This window comes from Natrix helvetica, assembly GCF_964273705.1.
Source record: "Natrix helvetica genome assembly, chromosome: 5".
NCBI lineage: Eukaryota > Metazoa > Chordata > Lepidosauria > Squamata > Natricidae > Natrix > Natrix helvetica.
The window spans coordinates 95,558,108-95,581,848 of NC_138551.1; the positions used below are offsets into that span (position 1 = coordinate 95,558,108).

The 23,741-nt window shown below is 40.9% G+C and overlaps 1 protein-coding gene across 9 annotated transcripts in view; it reads right to left on the minus strand.

Annotated features, from left to right (window-relative positions):
* The window catches only part of PAX2 (paired box 2), a 165,711-nt gene that overhangs the window by 80,411 nt on the left and 61,559 nt on the right, over positions 1–23,741 (minus strand). For all 9 annotated transcript variants that reach the window (XM_081953770.1, XM_081953765.1, XM_081953768.1 and 6 more), the window contains 2 exons: positions 17,264–17,349; positions 8,165–8,284 (listed from right to left, as the gene is read on the minus strand). In XM_081953770.1, the coding sequence (XP_081809896.1) occupies positions 8,165–8,284; positions 17,264–17,349 (206 nt within the window). The remainder of the gene's footprint in view (positions 1–8,164; positions 8,285–17,263; positions 17,350–23,741) is intronic.

Below are 23,741 nucleotides of genomic sequence, written 5' to 3' on the forward strand. Positions count from 1 at the left end.
AGAAGAAAAAGAAAAAGAAAGAAGGAAACTTCTTTCGCAAAGGAGAAAAACAAATGCTGTCGCTTTAGATTGGAACTGAGCATGCCTGGCTGTGGAATTCTGGGAGTTGAAGTCCACAAGTCTAAAAAAATTTGAAACCCACCACTGGGTCAGTGCCTCACCAGCCATAAACCTCACCGCATGTCACTATCAAACTCTGGAGGTTTTTTAAGAAGCTGTTGGATAACCATTTGTCTGAAGTGGTGTAGGGTTTCCTGCCTAAGCAGAGGGTTGGACTAGAAGACCTCCAAGGTCCCATCCAACTCTGTTATTCTATAGTCTATATATGCTCATTTGTGGTACACAGAGCTACCATTATAATTGTGCCCACAGGCTCACAGCTGACCAGTCAAAATGGCTGAAGTAGAATTTCAAGGAAATGATGCTCCTTGAGATGCAGATCCCTTGTATACCACTGATGTGACCCTGAAAAGCATTTATGACAGTAACAGCAAATAATGTATGCAGTGTTTGGAAACGTGAACTATTTTTATATATTTTGATTTGCAGCAAAGAAGCCTAGCCAGTAATGTTTTCTAAGGACACTGTAGTATTAATGTATAAATTGGAAAGCTGCCCCAAAGATAGAAGAGGAAATTATTTAAAAAGAATTGCAAGGGGCAGGCAAGAATGTAGAACATCTGGCCTTAGGAAGACTTAACAGCAGATAAAAATAATGCTATTTGTCTCTCTCAGACTCATACAAGCAATAGCCCCTCCCCTCTCTCAGAATATCATGTCTAAGTCTTGTTTTATTTGCTAAACTTGTAAGACCAAGTTTAATGTGTGTCTCTTTAATCAACTGACCTAGCCAATTGAATCCTGACAAAAGATACCAATACTTCAAAAATAATACAATAATACATGAGCAAAAAATAGATTCAAACTCAAGGTAAACTCAATTGCAGAAAATACAACTTCAGCAACAGAGTAGTCAGTGCCTGGAATGCACTACCTGACTCTGTTGTTACATCCTCAAACCCCCAAAACTTTAACCTAAGACTGTCTACTGTTGACCTCACCCCATTCCTAAGAGGACTGTAAGGGGCGTGCATAAGCACATCAACATGCCTACCGTCCCTATCCTAATGTTTTTTTTATTCATACTCATTTACTGTGTTAATGTTTATGTTTATACTTATACCTGTTATTTTTTACATGTTTGACAAACTAAATAAAAAATATGTCTAAACCATTGATCCAACAGTAAACCAAGGCTGATGAATGTCAAACACGGGCAAAACAAATGCAAACTATCTGCATTTTCTGGTATTTCTGGTTCCTGACAGTGCATTTGCTGTCAGGTTTACATTTGGCTGAACCCACTGAGCAAAAAAAAAACACCACAATTGTATAACAGTATTGTTGTGTATAGTTGTGGCAATGGACAAAACAATGCACCAGTCTATCTCACAAAATCAGAATGGAAAGGCTCTTGTAGATCATCTTGTAGATCAATCCAATGCCCCACCCAGTGAAGGAATTTATTAAAACAGCAATGCATTGATATCAGTGGGAGTGAACACAAACACTTCATTTTCATGTACACAACCAGCACTGTGAAAGTTTATGACTGAAATATTGATGCATATATATGTATGTGTGTGTGTCTCTCTCTCTGTGTGTGTGTATGTTCCAGCATAATTGTGGAACACCTTGAGCAATTTCAACCAAACCTGGTGCACAGAAGACTTACTCTCTGGAAACAAATACTGTGGGGGTAAGACACCCCTAACACCCCTTAGAGTGTGTGTTCTGTTAAGAGCCTGTTGTGCCTTAAAATGGCTTCTACTGTACTGCCTTAAAATGGCTTCTACTGTACAGCACTGTGAAGTTGCCATGGTAACGGCTTCACAATATTCCACAAAGGGGTTCCCTCTGGTAAGGGAGAAAATCCAACATTAGAAATTGCTGTGATGTTCATGGAAGGAGGCCCACATCTAATGAGCGAGCAAAGGAATTTAAAAACAAACCACTGCTTAAAAACTGGTGTCATCAAGAGAACTTCAGTTTCCTAGACCTACATGAAGGGCTCCTTGGCAAGGAATGGACTGGACCTGAGAAGAACTGGAAAGAATATATTCAGAAAATCACTGGCTCACCTTATCACAAGGGATTTAAATTTAAATTGAGGGAGAAGGATGGCGAATTTTCACAACCTTTACAACCTAATTCCAAGCAAAACCCACTAGATAGCCAATAATATAAGAAGGTAGTGAGTAAAGAGAAAGAGTAAAAATTTAGATGCAAAGTAGGAGACATAGGAAGCATACCCAGTGTCAGTCACAAGTAACTTAAATGCCCATATACTAACACTCAATGTTTAGAGAACAAACAGGGTGAGCTTGAAATACTAGTAAATGAGAGCAAGTGTGATATAGTTGCCATTACTGAAAGTTGGTGGGATGAAACTCATGACTGGAATGTACTGATAGAAGGATACAAACAGATCTATCAAAAGAGGAGGTAAAGTTGCATTACATGTTAGAGATCACTTCCTCTCTACAGAGTTGCACACAACAAAGGATGAAATCTTTCTAAAATGCATATGTATCAACATAAAAGGAAAAAAATAATGACATTGCCACAGGTATATACTACAGGCCATCCAACCAAGCAGAAGAAATAGATGAACTTTTTGTTAATCAGTTAACCAACTATGTAGGAAATAATACATCACAGTGGTAATGGGGGACTTTAACTACCTTGACATCACCTGGGAGACAAACTCTGCAACAGATGGGAGATCAAACAGTTTCCTGGCCAATTCAACTGACAACATCACCCAAAATGTAGAGGTGGCAACTAGAGGGACAGCTATACTGGATCTTATTCTTACCAACAGAGAAGAAGTGATAGAGGGAATTGAAATTGCAGGAACTTTAGAGGAGAGTGACCATGCCATATTAGAATTCAATATAAAGCAGACATAAGCAAAAGAACATAACCAAGAAGATTAGCCTTTAAAAGAGCTGATTTTAACAAACTCAGAGAGAGCTTGAGAAGGATCTCATGGATAAATATCTTAAAGGTGAAATCAACTCAAGAAGCTTGGGAAACTCTGAAAAATATGGTTATAAAAGCCAGTCCATTCAAAAAACACAAAAGAAGAAAAAAAGTAAAACCAAGAAGAACATATACAGACAGAGAACTCTCAAACTACTGAGATGAAAAAAGGACAAGTGCAAAAAATGGAAAGAGGGATACATAACTAATGCAGAATACCAACAAAAGGTCGAATCTCCAAAGGTGAAGTTAAGCTTTGAATGAAGTAAAATTTGCAATAAATGTCAAAAACCATAAAAAAAAGTTTCTTTCAGCACATAAAAAACAAGAGGAAAGTCAAAGAAACAATTGGTCCACTAATGGGAGAAGACAGCATAGCAGTAATGGAGAGTAGAGAGAAAACAGAACTGGTTAATTCATTTGTTGCATCTATCTTCACACAAAAAGAAAACACTACTCAACTTACTAAAAACAGAACCATAAATGCAAATTAAAATATGCAAAAAATAAAGTAACAGAACACTTGTCAGCTCTAGATGGATTCAAATCACTAGGTCCTGACGGACTATATCCAAGAGTTCTGAAAGAATTGGCAGACATGATTTCAAAACTATTGAAACACATCTTTCAAAGTTCTTGGATCCAGTTCTGAGGACTGGAAAAGAGCTGATGTGTTTCCCACCTTCAAAAAAAAATAAGGGGGGGGGACCAGATCCAGGAAATTACAGAACAATCAGCCTGACCAATCATTAATTCCTGGAAAGATCTTTGAAAAATTAATTGATCAACAAATCTATGAACAACCAAAAGCAAACAAGGTTATAACGGTAGCCAGCATTGTCAAAAAATGTCAAAAAGAGAACCTGTCAAGCAAATAATATTTCATTTTTCAATGAAGTGACTAATTTAACAGATCAGTGAAATCCTGTGGATATAGTATACTTAGATTTCAGTAAAGAATTGGATAAAGTAGACCACAATCTACGTTTTGGCAAGCTAGTAAAATGTGGGATAGACACCACCACCAGATAGGTTTGTAACTGGCTAACAAATCATATTCAGCATGTAGTCCTGAATGGAACTACATTCACATGGAGGGACGTAAGCTGGCAGGAATAGCCAACATCCCAGAAGACAAGCTCAAGGTCCAAAAAGATCTTGGCAAACTTGAACACTGGGCCCTATCTAACAAAATGAGATTGAACATAGATAAAAGTAAGATTCTACACATAGGCAAAAAACCAACTGTGTGGATATGGACTGGGTGAAATGTGGCTTAATGCCTGTAACTGTGAGAGGGATCTTGGGGTCCTAGTGAACTATCACTTAAATATGAGCCAACAGTGTGCAGCAGCAGACAAAAATCCAATGTGATCCTAGGCTGCATTATTAGAGGGATAGAATCAAATATCACATGAAGTTCTAGTATCATTTCACAATGTCTTAGTAAGACTACACTTGGAATACTGTATCCATTTCTGGTCACTACAATACAAAAAAAGATGTTGAGACTCTTGAAAGAGTATAGAGAAGAGCAACCAAATTGATTAGGGGGGGCTAGAGACTAAAACATACGAAGAATGGTTGCAGGAATGGAGTATGTCTAGTCTAATGAAAAGAAGGAGTAGGGTATCCTGATAGCAGTGTTCCAATATTTGAGGGAGTCAAGCTATTTTCCAAAGCACCAAAAGGCAAGGCAAGAAACAATGGTTGAAAACTAAGCAAGGAGAGAAGCAACTTAGAACTAAGCAGAAATTTCCTAACAGTGAGAGCAATCAACCTATGGACTAGCTTCCCTTGAGAAGTTGTGGGCACTCTATCACTGGAGGCTTTCAAAAGAGACCGGACAACCATTTGTCTGAAATGATATAGAGTCTCCTGCTCGGGCAGGGGGGTGGAGTAGAAGACCTCCAAGGTGCCTTCCAACTTTATTATTCTAGACACAAGGACAGTTTTGCCCCCGAATGCCATCACTCTGCTAAACAACTAATCCCCACAACACTGTCAAATTATCTAAGACTGTATTACTATTATTCTTCTCTTCCTTCCTAGTATCTCTTTCCTAGTACCTATCTCTTTCCACTTATGACTATAACCATTTTGCTTGCATCTTTAAAATTTATATTCCTTTATTTGTTTCCAAATATAATTTGATTGCTTATCGGTAACCTATGACTATCATTAAGTGTTGTACCTTATGATTCTTGACGAATGTATTCTATTTTATTTTTCTTTATGTACACTGAAAGCATACCCACCAAAGATAAATGCTTTATATGTCTAATCACACTTGGCCAATAAATAATTCTATTCTATTCTATTCTATTCTATTCTATTCTATTCTATGTTCTCTTTCTGAAGGTAAATTTCTCCTATCAGCCACAGTCTATTCAGTTTCATTTATAAGACTGCCAGGAGAGGAAAAACATCTCAAAAATGCATCCTTGCAGAACTTGTCATCCTCATAATCTCACTAACAGCTCCCTCTATGTTTTTCATATGCTTCCTAAGATTGGCTTTCAAATATTGTTAAGCCGCAGAATCTGTTTGTTTAAAAGAAAGAAAAAATAGAACCTGATCAAGATCCAACCTTTTAAGAATAGTAGACAGATGCATCTATCTACTTTTTGTGCCCAGAATTCCATTGAGTTCCCATTGATGGGAAGGGTTCCACGGAGTGTTGTTTGAAAACCCCATTCTCGGCAACCCAAAGGCTGAGTCCACACAATTTGCTGGGCTAGGGAAGTTTGTTTCTGATACAGCAGCTGAGATGAATGAAGTCCTTGGATTAGCAGGTTATCTCAGGCCATTGGGTTTAGCTGAATAGACTTGGACACAACATGTTATGTGGACACAAGAGCAGAGGTGAAATGCTACTGGTTCAGGCCAGTTCTCCTGAACTGGTATCAAAAAATGCTTTAAAAAGTTTTTAAAAACTTCTGACGATCGTGCGGCACAGCTGATTGTCACACAGCTGATCGTCGGAACTTTAAAAAAACTTTTAAAAGCATTTTTAACTACTGACTCAGAAGAACCAGGAGTTAAAAATGCTTAAAAAGTTGGCCATGCCCACCCAGTCACATGATTCCCCCACCAAGTCATGCTCACCAAGCCACACCATTTCACCACTGCCCAAGAGTCAAGTTTCATTAACTTGGATTTTTATGTATTTTTGGTATTTTATGTAATGTGAATTTAACCAGGGAATATCAAAGACATACATAAATAAGAACAGAGCTGCATTGGAAGTAGAATAGAATAGAATAACAGAGTTGGAAGGGACCTTGGAGGTCATCTAGTGCAACCCCCTGCTCATGCAGGAAACCCTACACCACTTCAGAAAAAATGGTTATCCAATCTCTTCTTAAAAACTTCCAGTGTTGGAGCATTCACAACTTCTGGAGGCAACTTCTGTTCCACTGATTAATTGTTCTGACTGTCAGGAAATTTCTCCTCAGTTCTAAGTTGCTTCTCTCCTTGATTAGTTTCCACCCATTGCTTCTTGTTCTACCCTCAGGTGCTTTGGAGAATAGTTTGACTCCCTCTTCTTCGTGGCAACCCCTGAGATATTGGAACATTGCTATCATGCCTCCCCTAATCTTTCTTTTCATTAAACTAGCCATGCCCAGTTCCTGCAACCGTTCTTCATATGTTTTATCCTTGAGTCCCCTAATCATCTTTGTTGCTCTTCTCTGCACTCTTTCTAGAGTCTCAACATCTTTTTTACAGTGTGGCGACCAAAGTGAATAGAATGGAGGCTACTGAAATAATAGGGCCAACTAGTATCCTACTAAATTTCTCTTTTAAAGATTGGACTTTTACTCTTACATCCTTTCCTGCTACTGAGAGTCTGGTCTTCTACGATTATAGGTAGTCCTCAACTTCCAGCCATTTGTTAAGTGACCCCTGAAAAAAGTGTCTTATGACCACTTTTCGTAAGTATAATAGTTGCAGCATCCCCTGGTCACATGAGCAAAATCCAGATATTTGGTGACTGGCATGTATTTATGATGGCTACAGTGTCCTGGGCTCATGTGACAACCTTTTGAGATCCTCTGACAAGCAAACTCCATGATGAAGTGAGATTCACTTAATCATTGTGTTACTAACTTAACAACTGCAGTGATTCACTTAACAGCTCTGGCAAGAAAGGTCATAAAATGGGCCAAAATCCACTTCACAAATGTCTTGCTTAACAAAGGAAATTTGGGCTCAATTGTGGTCATAAATCCAAGACTACCTGCAATGCCAGCAGAAATAAAATTGCTTTGATAGGAGCCTTTATCCACGTGTACAATCACCTAGCCATGCTTAACAGCTGAATCCTGACTGCTCCACTCAGTGAGACTTGCTTTCAAAAAGTATTCTGGATTATGATACTTAAATGCTTTCCTACTTTATTTTAAATAGTTTCTCAGCTTATTGTTCTGATCTAGGCTTCCTGATACAGTAAAAAGCACATGCTTGGTCCCCAAACCCCCTTTTTTTATTTTAAAAAAAAGTTCATTCAGCCCGTTATGAATCAGATAGTGCTCTGCCAAAGTCTTTCGGGATAAGGCTGATAAGCACCCACCTTTATCTTCCCTGAAATGCTGCCAAAGACCTAATTGGCAATTAGCTTGGCAAGGCCACATGGAGCCAAGAGTCAAAATGGAGCTTCAGAATTAAACCACCACGAACAAAGTTGCTTCCTGCAAAGGCTCATGTGCCTTTGCTCCTCCTTTATGTCCTATGGGAGGGGACAATCACCTCCAAGCCTTACTTCCAAGTCATCCCTTTTGCTTTAACTGTTCTTGCCTTCTGGCAGCTCTGTGCATGCAACACTGGGAACAGGCTCCCCCTGTTCCTCTGCCTTGCTGATGTCTGACTCCGGGGGTACCGGATGCAGCACATAACTCTCAGATGGCCCTCGCCCCCTCTCTCTCTCAGAGCCCTCATCTGAGCCTTCCCCAGACTCCAGGACTGGCCCATATTCCTCCCCAACAACCTCCTCACTGTTCAACTCTGCTGCCAGCTCCACAGGCCACCGGTGGATCACAGCACTTATTAGGGTTCCAACTACTTTCCCAAAGGAGTGAAGTGAAGCGAACCAATAAAGGAGAAAAACACTTCCCCCTACCTTCGTCACGTTTCCTCTTCTCACCATTTGATCGAGGAATCCCCAGAATCCCATTAATGGAGTAGGAGCCCACTGGATCATTGGAGGCACTGGAGACAGGAGGGGAAGCTGTACTGGGAACTGGACAAAATGAGAAAGGAAAAGGGCTCAGAAGAGTAGGAGCCAACAGCTAGGAAGTGACACATATCCCCAACCTCATTTGAAGACCTTTGCCAAGAGACCAGTTCCAGTTAAGCCAAGATCCAGAAATATGTGCTTCAGCCGGTTCGCACCGGTTCGGGCACACCGGTAGCAGCAGCAGCGGGAGGATCTTCCCACCCGCCTGCACATCATCACGTCCCATTTTGGATGGGACCTGTGCATGTGCAAAGATGGCAAGCATGAGCGGAGTGAGCGCACGAGCGAGCGTGCTCACATTTGCGAACTGGTACCGAAGGTAAGTGAATACCACCCCAGTGTCACCAATTGTGAATCACTTTCAAAAAATGCCTCTGTGCCTTACATTGCCTATCTTAATATTTCCAAGTCTAACTAGAATTTGGTAATGGGAAACTCCATTACTAAACTTGGCTTATCTGATGTGGGTAGTTGAAGCTGGAACCGAAACTTGGCTGCTGGTGGGATGATGCCTCCTTCCAGCTATATTTTCCAGCCGTAAGATTTGTCATTGAGGATGTGGGGAGAGAGATACAAAAAGGCATAGGACCATTTGAGGGCCAAAATTGTGGGAGAGCATGGGTGAACATGTACTTCCTCTGTATTCCTAATTGGCTTTGTACTGTAGCTTCATCGTAATATTACTTTGTTTCCCCGAAAATAGGATAGGGTCTTATTTTCTTTTGACCCCTGAAATAAGAGCTTGGCCTTATTTTCGGGGAGGTCTTATTATTTTTGAGGTCACCTCATGACTGCTACTGTGTTGCAATATTTTCAGGGAGGGCTTATTTTAGCACATGTGCTCAAAAGCCCGACTGGGTTTATTATCCGGGAAGGTCTTATTTTCAGGGAAACAGGGTATAGTCCAGGGGTCACCAAACTTTCAGACCTCAGGGACCACTAAATCCATAATTTTAAATCCCACCAACCACTAACATTAATTTTTAAAAAAAGATAAATAGTAGAGTGCAATATAAAAAATACTAATAATTTTTCTGTAGACCACCAAAATTTTCTCGCAGATCACTAGTGATCCACGGACCACTGGTTGGTAACCACTGTTTCAGTCCATTATTGTAATAGAGTTCTTTTTCAAGCAAATCATAGAAACATAGAATCACAGAATCATATGGCTTGAAGGGTCCTTAAAGGTCTTCCAGTCTAACACCCTGCCCAAGACCTTATTCCATCCTGGACAAATGTTTCCTATGTTTTCTTGAAAACCTCCAGCAACAAAAGATTATGCGGCCATTTGTCTGGGATGGAATTAAGTCTTCTGGCTTGGGCAAGAGGTTGTATTGTAAGAGCTCCAAGTCTTCATGAAATGCTGTTTACATAATCCTAAATTAACCTATCAAATCATCAGAGGCTTTTGCCCCTATTTTTCTACTTGCATTTTTACATGCTTTGGAACTGCTAGGTTGGCAGAAGCTGGGACAAGTAACGGGAGCTCACCCCCACAACCTGTTTTTGGCCTAGCAGGCTTCAGGGAATCCTGCTGGGAGCAAAAACGGACCCCCTCTCACCCCCACATTTCCGAAAAACCTGTAGTAAAAAAATGCTTAAAAAGTTAAAAAAAAAAAGTTCTGAAGATCAGCTGTGCGATGTGCGATCATCGGAACTGGTAGTAAAATAAATAGAAACCCACCACTGGAGAGAATGCAACCCCAACACTGCCAAGAGACAATTTTTTAGGCCAAATGATACAAAGGAAGTCTTTCAAGTCCTTCAATTTTCATCAAATGACTGCCAGGAAAAAAAATTATCCACATCCGTTACAATTTCATAGATGACCATCTCTAAATTGAGCGACTGACCTACTGGCTCTTACAGGGTTAGCTAAACTTACAATAAATGTGAGATAACTTTTTTTCTGTCAGTTTCCTGGTGAAGACCTAATTGCTTAAAATCTATTGGGATTTATATCACTTCCTTGAGCTAATAATTTTGTTTCTAGAACCTGTTACATTTCTGTTTGCATTGTGCTGTTTCCTTTTAATGCAGTCAACACAGATATGCCTTACAAAAAATAATAGTTGATAGATGTCCTGCGATAATAGATTGTGGTATTCATGTGAAAAATATTATTCTTCAAAGCCAGAATTGTAACGATTTTAACTTCTATAGAATGATAGAAGGAAAGGATTCAGGAACTAAAGTAGCCCTTTGCTATGAAGAGAAGCTCCATCTACATTACAGTATATTTATCTGGCCCAGCTTCAGAAAGTATTTCTGGTCAATCTGTAGACTTGGAGCAAGCCAGTAAGATCTCCAAATTCAATCTTATTCTCTGTGCAGGAATCTACATTAAAGCATTTCAGAACAAGGGCTGTTTAGCCTTTAAAGGTAAAGTAAAGTTAAAGATTCCCCCTCACACATATGTGCTAGTTGTTCCCAACTCTAGGGGGCGGTGCTCATCTCCATTTCAAAGCCAAAGAACCAGCGCTGTCCAAAGACGTCTCTGTGGTCATGTGGCCAGTATGATTAAATGCCAAAGGTGCACAGAACGCTGGGTAAAGTACTAGGGGCTCACTCCATTACATGGCGCTAGGGATTCAAACCTTCGAACTGCTGACCTTTCTGATCAACAAGCTCAGCATCTTAGCCATTGAGCCACTGCGTCCTTTTAGCCTTTACTTCACTGGTGGGTTCCTACTGGTTCAGACCAATTCAGCTGAACCAGTAGTGGCTTGGCGGCCTGGGTCGCTGGAACCGACAGTGACCCAGGCCTTCCACGCCCTCGAACCGGTTCCCTGGTTGGCGCCGTCGATGCCATCTTGTTTTTCAGTTGTGCACATGCGCAGAACAAGTGAAGCGCACACACAAGCAAACCAGCAGTAGTACTGGCCGGAACGTACCCCTCCTTTACTTCTATATAGTCTATATAATTCTATATAATCTAGCTTTCCCCTCTTGAACTGCAGGTACAGAAAGATAGAACCATGTTAGTCAATGGTGGCAAAAGAAATCTGGTAGCACGTTTTTCAAGCAACATTGAAAAATAGTTGGAGAAGATGCTACCAGCATTTCTTTTTCAGTAACACCAATCTGTCTTAGCCTTTTGATATCCTTTACAGTATTTAAAGAGTGTCATCAGATCATTCATCAGTCTTCTCAGAGCTAACTATTTCTGGTTTCCTCTTCTAGATCTCTCTTCTAGACTAGTTCCTGTTCATCTGTCTTATCCATGTTTCTTTATTGCTTCACCGCGTGGTGTCTAGGATTTAATACAAAAATCAGATGCAGCGTGAGCCAATACAGAATGAAGTGGAAAAATAACTTCCTGTGTTTTAGGAAATATATATTTTGTTGATACAAAACTGTATTTGCTTTTTTTTTTTTTGCATTCATATTGAGCTGTTGAGTCATATTCAATTTGTCAGTTACATTTCCAAGATTTTTTCTGCAACAGCTATGACATAGTCAGAAATCAACATCTTATAGCTCTTCATTCGATTTCTGCCTCCTGTGAAGAATTTTGCCTTTGTCTCTATTAAATTTCATATTGTTATTTAGATTTGTGTGTAAAACTCCTATCTACTGCTGTACCCTTTCAAAAACGTAAGCATTCCTATGTATTTATACAAGTCTGCTAAAAAAAAGGAGCATTCCCAGCATTGAATTTTGTGATATCCCTCTTGATACTATTCTTAGTTTTGATGATGAGCATCGGTGAATACTTTTTGAGGTTGACCATTGGTGACCATTGGGGGCTAGAAGCTGAAACATATAATTCATGTTTGCAGGAAGTAGGTAACTTTAGTTTAACGAAGAGAAGGACTAGGGATAACATGATAGCAGTCTTCCAAAATTTGAGGGGCTGTCCCAGAGAAGAAGGGATCAATGTATTCTCCAAAGCACCTGAATACAGGACAAGAAGTAATGGATGACAACTTACGAAGGAGAAATCCAACCCAGAACTAAGGAGAAATTTCCTGACAGTGAGAACAATTAAGTCGAACGGCTTGCCTCCAGAAGTTGTGGATGCTTCATAACTGGAGGTTTTTAAGCAGAGGTTGAACAACCATTTGTCCAGAATGATATAGGGTCTCCTGCTTGAGCAGGGGTTTGGACTAGAAGACATCTGAGATCCCTCCCAACTCTGTTATTCTGTTTTTTTTTTTTTTGAGCCAGGTGTATATCTATTTCAACTGCCTTAGGAAGTAGTGAGGATTGTCACACAATCTGTTTGAAATGATTCTATGTTCTTCTTAATGCACCAAGAGACAAAAAAATACTAGAAAGTGTCCGTTTTAGAGCATCACCCACTTCTTGTTTGGAAGTATAGAATGTCAAAGGAGAAAAAGAATATTTAAGTCACCATTAGGAAGTCATTCCTAATAGTGAGCGCAATCAACCAACGGAATAGCTTGCCTTCAGAATTTGTGGGTATGCCATCACTGGAGGCTTTCAAAAAATGACTCAAATGGTATAGGCCTCCTGCTCAAGCAGAGGGTTGGACTAGAGGACCTCCAAGGTCCCTTCCAATTGTGTTATTCTATGGTCTATGTTCTTCACTTTTAATAAGCACGTCACTAAGCAATTCATAGATTATCCTTTGTTCAAGATTAGATCTCCTTAAATACGATTTAATGCAGAGGTGGGTTCCTACCAGTTCAGACCAGTTCGGCTGAGTAGGTAGTAACTTGGCCTGCCATACTCCCGAATCGGTTCTATCGGCGCCGGCGCCATCTTGATTTTTGGTTCTGCGCATGCGCAGAACAATCTTCATTGCAAAAGTTTATTTTTTCCCCTTTTCTAACGTTATGCGCATGCTCAGACCTTTTTAGGTGCAAATGTGTGCGCGGGCAAAAAATCTGCACGCCAAACCAGAAGTAATGCCGGTAGCAACCCACCCCTGGTTTAATGACAAAAATACCATATATTAATTTCCAGGCCCACTTTCCGATGTGATTTATCTTTTTAAAAGATTTAAAAATCCAAATGTGTTGAATATTGAATTGAAACAGAGACCCATTTATTTCAGTTATTTCCTTGATGTAAACTTGTGGGCTAGGAAACTCGGAGTTGGAATTCCTGCACTAAATTGTGAATTTGGGTGCAGGGTTTCCTCGTGGTTGTACAGTATTTCATTTTCAAATAGCTGTGTTACTGTTTATGTTGGCTCTTCTGCAGGGGTGGCATTCCCTTACTTTCCCTAGCGGTTCGCAAATGTGAGCATGCACGTCCATGCATGCGCTCGGCCTTCCACACATGTGCTTTGATCCTGCATGTGGCTTGCACACATGCATTCAGCTTGAAACTGTGGCTAAATAGGACGTCATGGAGTTGGGGCAGGTGGGCGCGATTTCCATCTGCAATTTCCACTACCGTTTTGGACAAACCAGTACGAACCAGCTGAATACCACCTCTGCTCTTCTGCAAATAATGGCTGTAAAACCTTTCCTTCTTTCTGGCATTACCTAAGTTTTATTTATGTAAGAATCCCACTGCTACGGCATTTTAATGCCATAAAATATGATTTTTAGGAAACCTGTGTACAAATAGTCTTCAACTTACAAACATTCATTTATTGATCATTCAAGATTACAACGGCACTGAAAAAAAATGACTTATGATCATTCTTTATGCTTATCACCATTGCTCCCGCGCCATGATCAAGTGATCAAAATTCTGGCGTGTGACATATATTAATGACAGTGGCACCATCTCAGATCGTGGGATCGTTATTTGTAATCTTCTCAGCCATCTTCCAAGTAGCAATGTCAATGGGGAAATCCAGATTTACTTAGTGACCACATGACTCACTTAACACTGCAATGATTTGTTTAACAATGGTGGCCAAAAAATGGTAAAATGGGGCCAAACTCAACTTAACAACTGTCTTGCTTAGCAATGGAAATTTTGGGGTCAGTTATGATTATAAGTCACTGTGGTCATCTACCTGCATATTCAACACAATGGCAAAACCCAATGGGAAGCACATGCACTATTCACATGAATCAAAATCAAATATATTTTCCAATTTTTTTAACAAATTAGATAGGTTGTAAATTAATGGAAATCTGATACAAATCCAGTTATTATACTGAATGTAGTCCTCTGCTAGTGCCTGTCAAGTATGCATATTTACATGAATAGCAATAACATTGAGACTTATATACCGCTTCATAGTGCTTTTACAACCCTCTCTAAGCGGGATACAGAGTCAGCCTATTGCCCCCAACAATCTGGGTCCTCATTTTACCCACATCGGAAGGATGGAAGGCTGAGTCAACCTTGAGCCTGGTGAGATTTGAACTGCCAAACTGCAGCTAGCAGTCAGCTGAAGTAGGCTGCAGTACTGCACTCTAACCACTGTGCCACCTCGGCCCAGTCCTCTTAATTTAGTCTTCTTAAATTAAAATTGTGGGATATTCTTTAAAGATTCTCTCACCTTTTAAGAAGTGCTATGCTACCTTTTCATTTTATTTGTTTTCTCCTCTTTAGGTAGGCACGTTTATAATCATTTAAATAAAAGCATGGCAAGAATTGAGTACCAAGATGACAGAGAAGCAAATCTTCTCAGTAACAAATTTTGGAGAGGAGTTTTGTTTGGAAAGGTCCAGTGCCCTAGCAAGTACAGAAAAACTGAAGCCAGCTTCTACTTGTGATATATAAATCAAGAGCTATTGTAGATTGTCATGAAAACCATGCTGTTTTATGTATATTTTATGTATATTAATAGCCACAGTGGTGCAGTGATTAGAATGCAGTACTGCAGGCTACTTCTGCTGATCATGGGCTGCTGATCACTGGCATGTAAACCGTGTGATCTGCTGATCACTGGCATGTAAACCATGTGATCTACTGATCACCGGCATGCAAACCATGTGATCTGCTGATCACCAGCATGCAAACCATGTGATCTGCTGATCACTGGCATGTAAACCATGTGATCTGCTGATCACTGGTATGTAAACCATGTGATCTACTGATCACTGGCATGCAAACCATGTGATCTGCTGATCACTGGCATGTAAACCATGTGATTTGCTGATCACCGGCATGCAAACCATGTGATCTACTGATCACTGGCATGCAAACCATGTGATCTGTTGATCACCAGCATGCAAACCATGTGATCTACTGATCACCAGCATGCAAACCATGTGATCTACTGATCACTGGCATGCAAACCATGCTGTTTTATGTATATTTTAGGTATATTAACAGCCGCAGTGGCACAGTGGTTAGAGTGCAGTATGGGAGGCTATGTCTGCTGATCACCGGCTGCCGATCACCGGCATGCAAACCATGTGATCTGCTGATTACTGGCATTCAAACCATGTTGTTTTATGTATATTTTATGTACATTAATAGCCACAGTGGTGCAGTGGTTAGAGTGCAGTACTGCAGGCTACTTCTGCTGATCACTGGCTGCCAGCAGTTTGGCAGATCAAATCTCACCAGGCTCAAGGTTGATTCAGCCTTCCATCCTTCTGAGGTGGGTAAAATGAGGACCCAGATTGTTGGGGGCAAATAGGCTAACTCTGTAAACCTCTTAGAGAGGGCTGGAAAGCACTGTGAAGTGGTAAAAAAGTCTAAGCGATATGGCTATTGCTATGACGCATATCATGTTTCATGCTGTTTTGGGTTTGACATTCAAATCTCTGTCTGGATGTGGGGAATAGGTGAATAATTTCTGGTGGCTGAAGGCTACATCAGATAAGGATTATTGACTCACATGGGCTGCAATTCTCTCACGTTGGGAAAATTAAAGCTGATTGTTTTAAAGTTTCTAATACATTTTTTATGTATTTTCACAAACTATGCTACAAATTCCCAGCAATCACAGCTGCAAATGACTCCGGGGCCTCAAAAACAAGCCATCTGTTATCCACCATTATTTCAGATACATATTTTCTCATACACCAGTCTCAAAAATAAGGGATGCAGATGAAGAAGGAAAAATTGGGGTAGAAATGCAGCTGGCAGAAACTCTTATTCTTTGATGAAAATAAATATTTTCTTAACAGGAACAACGGTGGGGGTTCGTTACATATAAATATATTAGGATTTTATTTTGATCCTTGGAATAGTAACTCTGTCAGAGCCTGCACTGATTCCTGTCACTCACTCTTATTCAGAAAGTAGGGAGAATTATTTCTCTGCTGTAAAACCTAGAAATAATTGTGGGCAACAATCATATGGGTAAAATGAGGGGTGGGATTCAGCCAGTTCGAGTGAACCGGATGCTAATTCTACATTTGGTTCGCCAAACCGGTAGTTGCAAGGACTGCCTACCCCTCCCCTCTCCTCCCAGGAGTCTTCACACCACCTGCTTTGGATGCCAGGTAAGGGCAGGGTCTGCATGGAGGCTCTGGGAGAGCAAAAAATGGGCCTCCTGGAAGTTCTGAAAGTCTGGAAATGGGCCTGTTTCCAGCCTCCAGAGGGCCTCCAGGGGAGGCTATTTTGCCCTCCCGGAGGCTCGAGGAAAGCCTCCAAAGCCTGGGGAGGGCAAAAACGCCCCCCGCCCCATCATGGTACAAGAGGCCGAGTAGGCCATGCCCATCATACCCATGCCCACCTAGCAACCAGGCAGAGAAACGTTGCTAAAACTTTTGAATCCCACTCCTGGGTAAAATACGTGTAAGGTAGTATGTGGAGCATCAACAAACACCATTAATACAGAAGCGCTCTTTGATTTACAGAAATAAGCTCCAAAAAAGATTATGGAACAGTGCATCAGTTGTTGCTCAAGGGGATGCCCTTCATAATGCACAATACTTTAGCTTAGCTTAGCATTTCATCAAAAGATTTATTTGGCTAAATGTTACATTCATTCATAAAATTTTCAGTGGTTTCGGATCTGAATCTAATTCAGCTGGCATCAATCCAACTAGATGCCATATGCTAATTAAGTCCAACTAGAGCGTTCTTTGGTATTAATGATGCTTTCATGATTTTTTTTTAATGTTACCTAAAGAACTTTCCTCTTACCTATAGTATGTCCCGGTGCAGTTACCCCTGTTCCGCTCCCATCCGGTGTTGGGTGGAAAGGCTGTTGTACTTTGGTTCTGATGATCCTGTCGCCATAACACAACAACAAAACAGCACATTAGTCTGAGATAGGCACTGCAAATGAAATATTTGATTTTATGTTGATCCATGCACAATGGCCTATGTGTATTGATTAAAATAATAGTGATAACAATAAGGGGTGGTATTCACTTACTTTCCCTACCGGTTCACTAATGTGAGCACACACGCCCATCTGTGCATGCGCTCGGCCTTCTGTGCATGTGCTTTGATTGTCCATGCGGCTTTCATACATGCGCGCAGCTTGAAAATGTGCCTAATTAGGATGGGATAGAGCCAGGGTAGGTGGGCGATTTCCACTACCGGTTCAAGTGAACCGGTCCGAACCGGCTGAATACCACCTCTGATAACAATAGCAACACAACTATTATAAGACCAAGAAATTGCAGAGTATCAAAAGAACCTCTGATCATCTGAAACATTTTAGAAATATTTTGCAATTATAAGTAAATCATTTTTTATAAATAAATTCAATGTTTTAATCCTTAACAACTGCTTAACAGCAGGCATCCATATTCCTTGCTGGTTCACCCAGGAGAGAACCCTGGAGCTCAGTGGTGAAATTCAAATTATTTTACTAGCGGTTCTGTGGGCGTGGCTTGGTAGGCATGGTGTGGTTTGGTGGGTGTGGTTTGGTGGGCATGTTAGGGAAAGGATACTGCAAAATCACCATTCCCACCCCACTCTGGTGCCAGCCAGAGGTGGCATTTGCTGGTTCTCCGAATGAATCAAAATTTCCGCTATTGGTCCTCCGAACTACTCAAAATTTCTGTTACCGGTTCTCCAGAACCTGTCAGAACTTGCTGGATTTCACCCCGATGGAGCCCCTCTGCACAAATTATTTTCAAAACAAATTATGAAGCAAATTGCAAAAAAGGTGCCAACCTGACATAACAATATAATATTGCGAAAGAAAGAAAGAAAGAAAGAAAGAAAGAAAGAAAGAAAGAAAGAAAGATTGATTCATAGATACCCAGATACCCATTACATAATTTTTTTGGACTATGCAATATTATATAAAACAAAAACAATAAGAACTAATTTGCAAAGAAAAGGTTGAATGTGAGAGATAAGAGAAAATGATATGTGTCTAAATTTAATCTACGCTGACATTGTGCACCATAACCCTCCATAGCTTAGCATTCTTCCAACCCAGCCTTGTTTTCACTATGCCTATACATTGATTCATACATTTCTTTTTAATATTTTAGCTTTTCACATCACTTATTTTTTATTTATTATATTTATATACCATCAAATTTTGTGACTTAGCATTCTACAAAGATATAGCATATGACATATTCACAATTGGGGGGGGGGGGGAAGCAAGCGATTAAATCAAAGGACCTGATTATGACATTCATACTACCAAAGCCTCCTGGAATAATTCAGTTTTTACTAGTTTCTGATTTACTAATTCTTCCCATTTCAGTGAACCCAGGCCATCCTAGAGAAATAACTCAAGATCTTGCTCCTTGAATGAAGCCTTGGTGTAATACGATCAGCAGCATTGAGCATCTGCCAACATGCAGGAGGAGGCTGCATTCTGAACTAACTGTAAGATAAAGGTAAAGGTTCCCCTCGCACATATGTGCTAGTCATTCCCAACTCTAGGGGGTGGTGCTCATCTCCATTTCAAAGTCGAAGAGACAACGCTGTCTGAAGACATCTCCGTGGCCATGTGGTCAGCATGAGTAAATGCCAAAGGTGCACGGAATGCTGTTCCTACCAAAGGTAGTTCCTATTTTTCTACCTGTATTTTTTACATGCTTTCGAACTGCTAGGTTGGCAGAAGCTGCGATGAGTAACGGGAGCTCACTCCATTATGTGGCGCTAGGGATTCAAACCACCGAACTGCTGACCTTTTTGATCGACAAGCTCAGCATCTTAGCCACTGAGCCACCCCGTCCCTGTGAAACTAACTGTAGTTTCCAGGAAAGCCTCAAAGGCATTCTTGGCTTACAACCGTTTGCTTAATGACAATTTGAAGTTACGACGACACTGAAAAAAGTGACCTATGACCATTTTTCACACTTACAACTGTTGCAGCATCCACATAGACACACAATCAAAATTTGGACCTTTGGCAACTGGCATGTATTTATGGCAATTTAACCTATGTTCCTTTATTTCCTTCTTCACTCTATCTCTTGTTACTTGACAACACGCTCTTATTAAGCCCCATAGATCTACATTCAATTTTATAAAAGGAACCTGAGGATGTATCTCAAAGCTGCTTTCTGTAAGAAACCATGGAGGATGGACAAGGGGTGAAATGCTACCAGTTTGGACCAGTTTGCCCAAACAAACAAAAAATGCTACCAGTTCGAGTGAACTGGTATTTCCAAAGATCAGCTGTGACGTGTGATTTATATTAGCTAGAAACCAAGGCCTTCCCTCGCAAAAGCTGTGAGCTGGGGTAAGCTAGCCTCCTCTCCTCCCCCCCGCTGCCGCCACCGCCCACCTCCTTTTGGCCATGCGGTGTACCCCAGCTTGCGGCTTTTGCAAGGCAAGGATTTCCTGGTTTCTGGACATGAGATTTGGAGAAAGGCAAATGTTGCTTATATTTCAAAAACAGGAAAGAGACCCAAGAGATGGCAGATTCGACAGCTTGAAAGTGATTCTGGACAAAAGGGTGGGACAGATTGTAAGCAGTTGGTTTGTATGCCTTTAGTAAAGCAGGCAAAACGTGGCAGGGGCTTGCATGAGTTTATCAAGAACAGTTCATGCCAAACTAACCTAATCTTTTTTGATAGAATGATCAACTTATGTGATCTCAGTGGACACTGGATACTTTAGCTTCCACAAAGCATTTGACAAAATCTTTGTCAAGGCTGAGGTGAGTTATAGATTGTGTAAAACAAGTATATAAATAAAAGTCTACAAGAGAAGATGGTAAAGCATAGGCTGAATATAGATCTGGATAAACAAGTACTCCGGTTATATACAGCAAATTAATGCTCAACATCAGATTAGAAGGTATCAAGTGGTAGACCGCTGGGTTGTACTGTTCAACATATTGATAAATATGTCCGGTCGTAGACTCGCCTCTGCTAGAAGTAAGAGTTGGGTGGCCATTTGTCATACATGTGGCAGTAGAGTTTCTTGCACTGTGTAAGAGATTGTACTAAATGCTCACAAATAAATCTTTCAATCCTTACATTGTATGATAAATGAGGAAAGGTATATGAAAATATTAATGCATTTTATGAAGATTTTAGAAACTACATCGGAGTCACTCATGAGGAAAACAATCGATTTACAGCCATGAGAATGAGTCAGCAGGGTTACTGCCACTTTAAGAAGCTGACTATGAAAGGGAGGCCATGTGAGGGCATCTTTCTCTCCATGTATGCTTCCATGTTATAGTTGAAGATTGATCGATTGCATTTTGCTCTGTGTGTGTGTGTGTGTGTGTGTGTGTGTGTGTCATATATATATATGTGTGTGTGGGTTCCTACCGGTTCGCCAGAACCCACCCAGAGGTGGGTTCCTACCAGTTCGCACCGGTTCGGTAGAACCGGTTCATCAAATCTACCGAACTGGTTAGAAGAGGTTCCAGCGGTGGACCCAGAGGTAAGTTCCGGAACACGTGCCCCGGCCCAGTCGCTCACTCGTCCTGCCCATTCCGTCACAGCTCGCTCACTCCCCTGCTCATCCGTACTAAACTAGCCCAGCCCACCGCTCACTGATTGGCTGGAGTCCAACCAATCAGTGAGTGGGCTGGAGTCCAGCCAATCAGTGAGTGGACTGGAGTCCAGCCAATTAGTGAGTGGGCTGGAGTCGACCTGCCCGCCTCTAACACCCGTTTAAAAGCGCGGCGTGTCCTCCCTTCATTTCGTTTTGTTTCGCTTTGCCTTCCAGCAGCTTGCTGCTTCCCTCAGGTAAGCAACTAAGCGTGAGGAGGGATGGCAGGGGCAGCGGGGGTGGCGGGAGGCTAGCTTACACCAGCTCGCAGCTTTCACAAGGGAAGGCCTTGCCTCGCGAAAGCCGCGAGCTGGGGTACACCGCATGGCCAAAAGGAGGTGGGTGGTGGTGGCGGCAGGGGGGAGGAGATGAGGCTAGCTTACCCCAGCTCACGGCTTTCGCGAGGGAAGGCCTTCTGCATCCATTGCATCAGAAAGCTGCTGATTCTGCCTGCTGGTAAGTGACCCGTTTTTTTTCTTTTATGCTTCTAATATTTTTTTAAAAGAATATTTTATTTATTGTGTATAGTTTTTTTATTGTTTTATTTATAAGCATTGAGTATAGAATTTTTTTAATGGTTTATTTCAATTTATTGTGTGTAGCATGTTCTTTTTTTAAATTATTTTAGGGAATTTTTATTTATTTATTTTTTATAGAATATGTTTATTTGAAGAAATGTTATTCCTTTTTGCAAATGGTTTATTTGTGATGCAATATGTTGCTTTTAAGTGTGCAGGTTGATGCATGGTTTATGTGTCTCAAAATGGCTGCTTTTCTATTGGCAGGCAAGGTTGGTGCAAGGCAGCTTTGCCAGATTTTGTGTGTTTCTGTGTGATACCTGGTTGTTTAGATAATTGTGAGGTGGTTGCTGGTTCTGTGAGCTTCCTGGCACTGTCCTTTATAATTTCCCACAATGCCTTGATGGTTTTTATTCCAGTGGAAGATCCAACAGGTTCCTAGCAAACAACTTTGTTTCCCAAAAAGTAGAGAAGGGAACAAGGGGATCAGCCATATTGGACTTAATTCTCACTAACAGAGGAAATGATAGAAGGTGTTGAAGCCACAGGAACCCTGGGGGCAAGTGACCAGGGAATATTGGAATTCAACAATATGCAAACACATGTAGTAGAACAAAGTCAAACTAGAGTCTTGGACTTTAAGAGAGCTAATTTCAATAAACTTAGAGGGAGCTTGGGAAGAATTCCATGGATGAGAATCCTCAAGGGGGAAACAACTCAAGAAGCTTGGGAAATTTTGAAAAATGAGATTACAAAAGCCCAATATAGCACAATACCAATGAAGAAGAAAAATAACAGCTCCCAAAAGAAACCAGCATGGCTGCATAAAGAACTCTCTGACAAATTAAAAAACAAAAAAGATAAGTATAAAAGGTGGAAAGAGAGGGACATAAGTATGGCAGAATATCAGCAAATAGCCCAAGTCTGTAAAGATGAAGTGAGGAAAGCTAAGGCTCACAATGAAGAAAGGCTTGCCACAAATGTAAAAAATAACAAAAAAGCTTCCAACGTGTTAAAAACAATAAAAAGGTTAAGGAAACAACTGGTCCATTGCTGGGAGAAAGTGGCAAGAAGGCAGGGGTAGGTTCCTGCCTGTTCTAACCCATTCTATAGAAGAGGTTCCACAAATCTATAGTGCCGTTTAGAACCGGTCTGCCTGCCTGCCTGCCTGCCTGCCTGCCTGCCTGCCTGCCTGCCTGCCTGCTTTCCTTCCACATTCAGTAATTTAAGAAGTTAAAGAAACAACCAGCTACCTCACACAGTTTCAAAAGTAGTCCAAATGTGAGACAACAAGCAAGATGTTGCTGCTTAAATGGTAAACACTGCTTTGGGATGAATAACAAGGGCATGGGATTCAGATGATGAGAAGAAATGGTTGCATTCTACTTGGCTTTAGTCAGCTGCCCATTGAAAGACTGTGTTCAATTCTGATCAGCTCAGTCTACAAAGAATAGCAACAATCTGGTACAAGTTATTTGGAGGGCTACCAAAATGGTGAGGGATTGTTGAGTTTCACTACACTTAAAGGTAAAGGTTCCCCTGGCACATATGTGCTAGTCATTCCCGACTCTAGGGGGTGCTGCTCATGTCCATTTCAAAGCCAAAGAGCCAGCGCTGTCCGAAGACGTCTCCGTGGTCATGTGGCCGGCATGACTAAATGCCAAATCAATCAATCAATCAATTTAAATTTATTAGCCGCTCCCTTTCCGAATAGGACTCGGGGCGGCGTACAATGGAGTAAAAAACATATAACATTTACATAAACCCATGACATACATAAATACAAAGACACACATGTACGGAGGAGGTTAACAGATACAATACATAGACAATTAAAAACCATTAAAATACCCTAATTATAAAACCCCATATACAATCCAAATTCAAAATGTTAAAAACAGACAGTCAGGAGGGGTACGAAAAAATTACGGTTAAGGCATATGGAGCATTGTTACCTTCCCACCAAAGGTGGTTCCTATTTTTCTACTTGCATTTTTACATGCTTTTGAACTGCTAGGTTGGCAGAAGCTGGGACAAGTAATGGGAGCTCACTCCATTACACATGATTAGGGATTCAAACCGCTGAACTGCCGACCTTTCTGATCAACAAGGTCAGTGTCTTAGCCACTGAGCCACCGCATCCCATTCACTACACTCAGCCTTGTAAGAAAGAA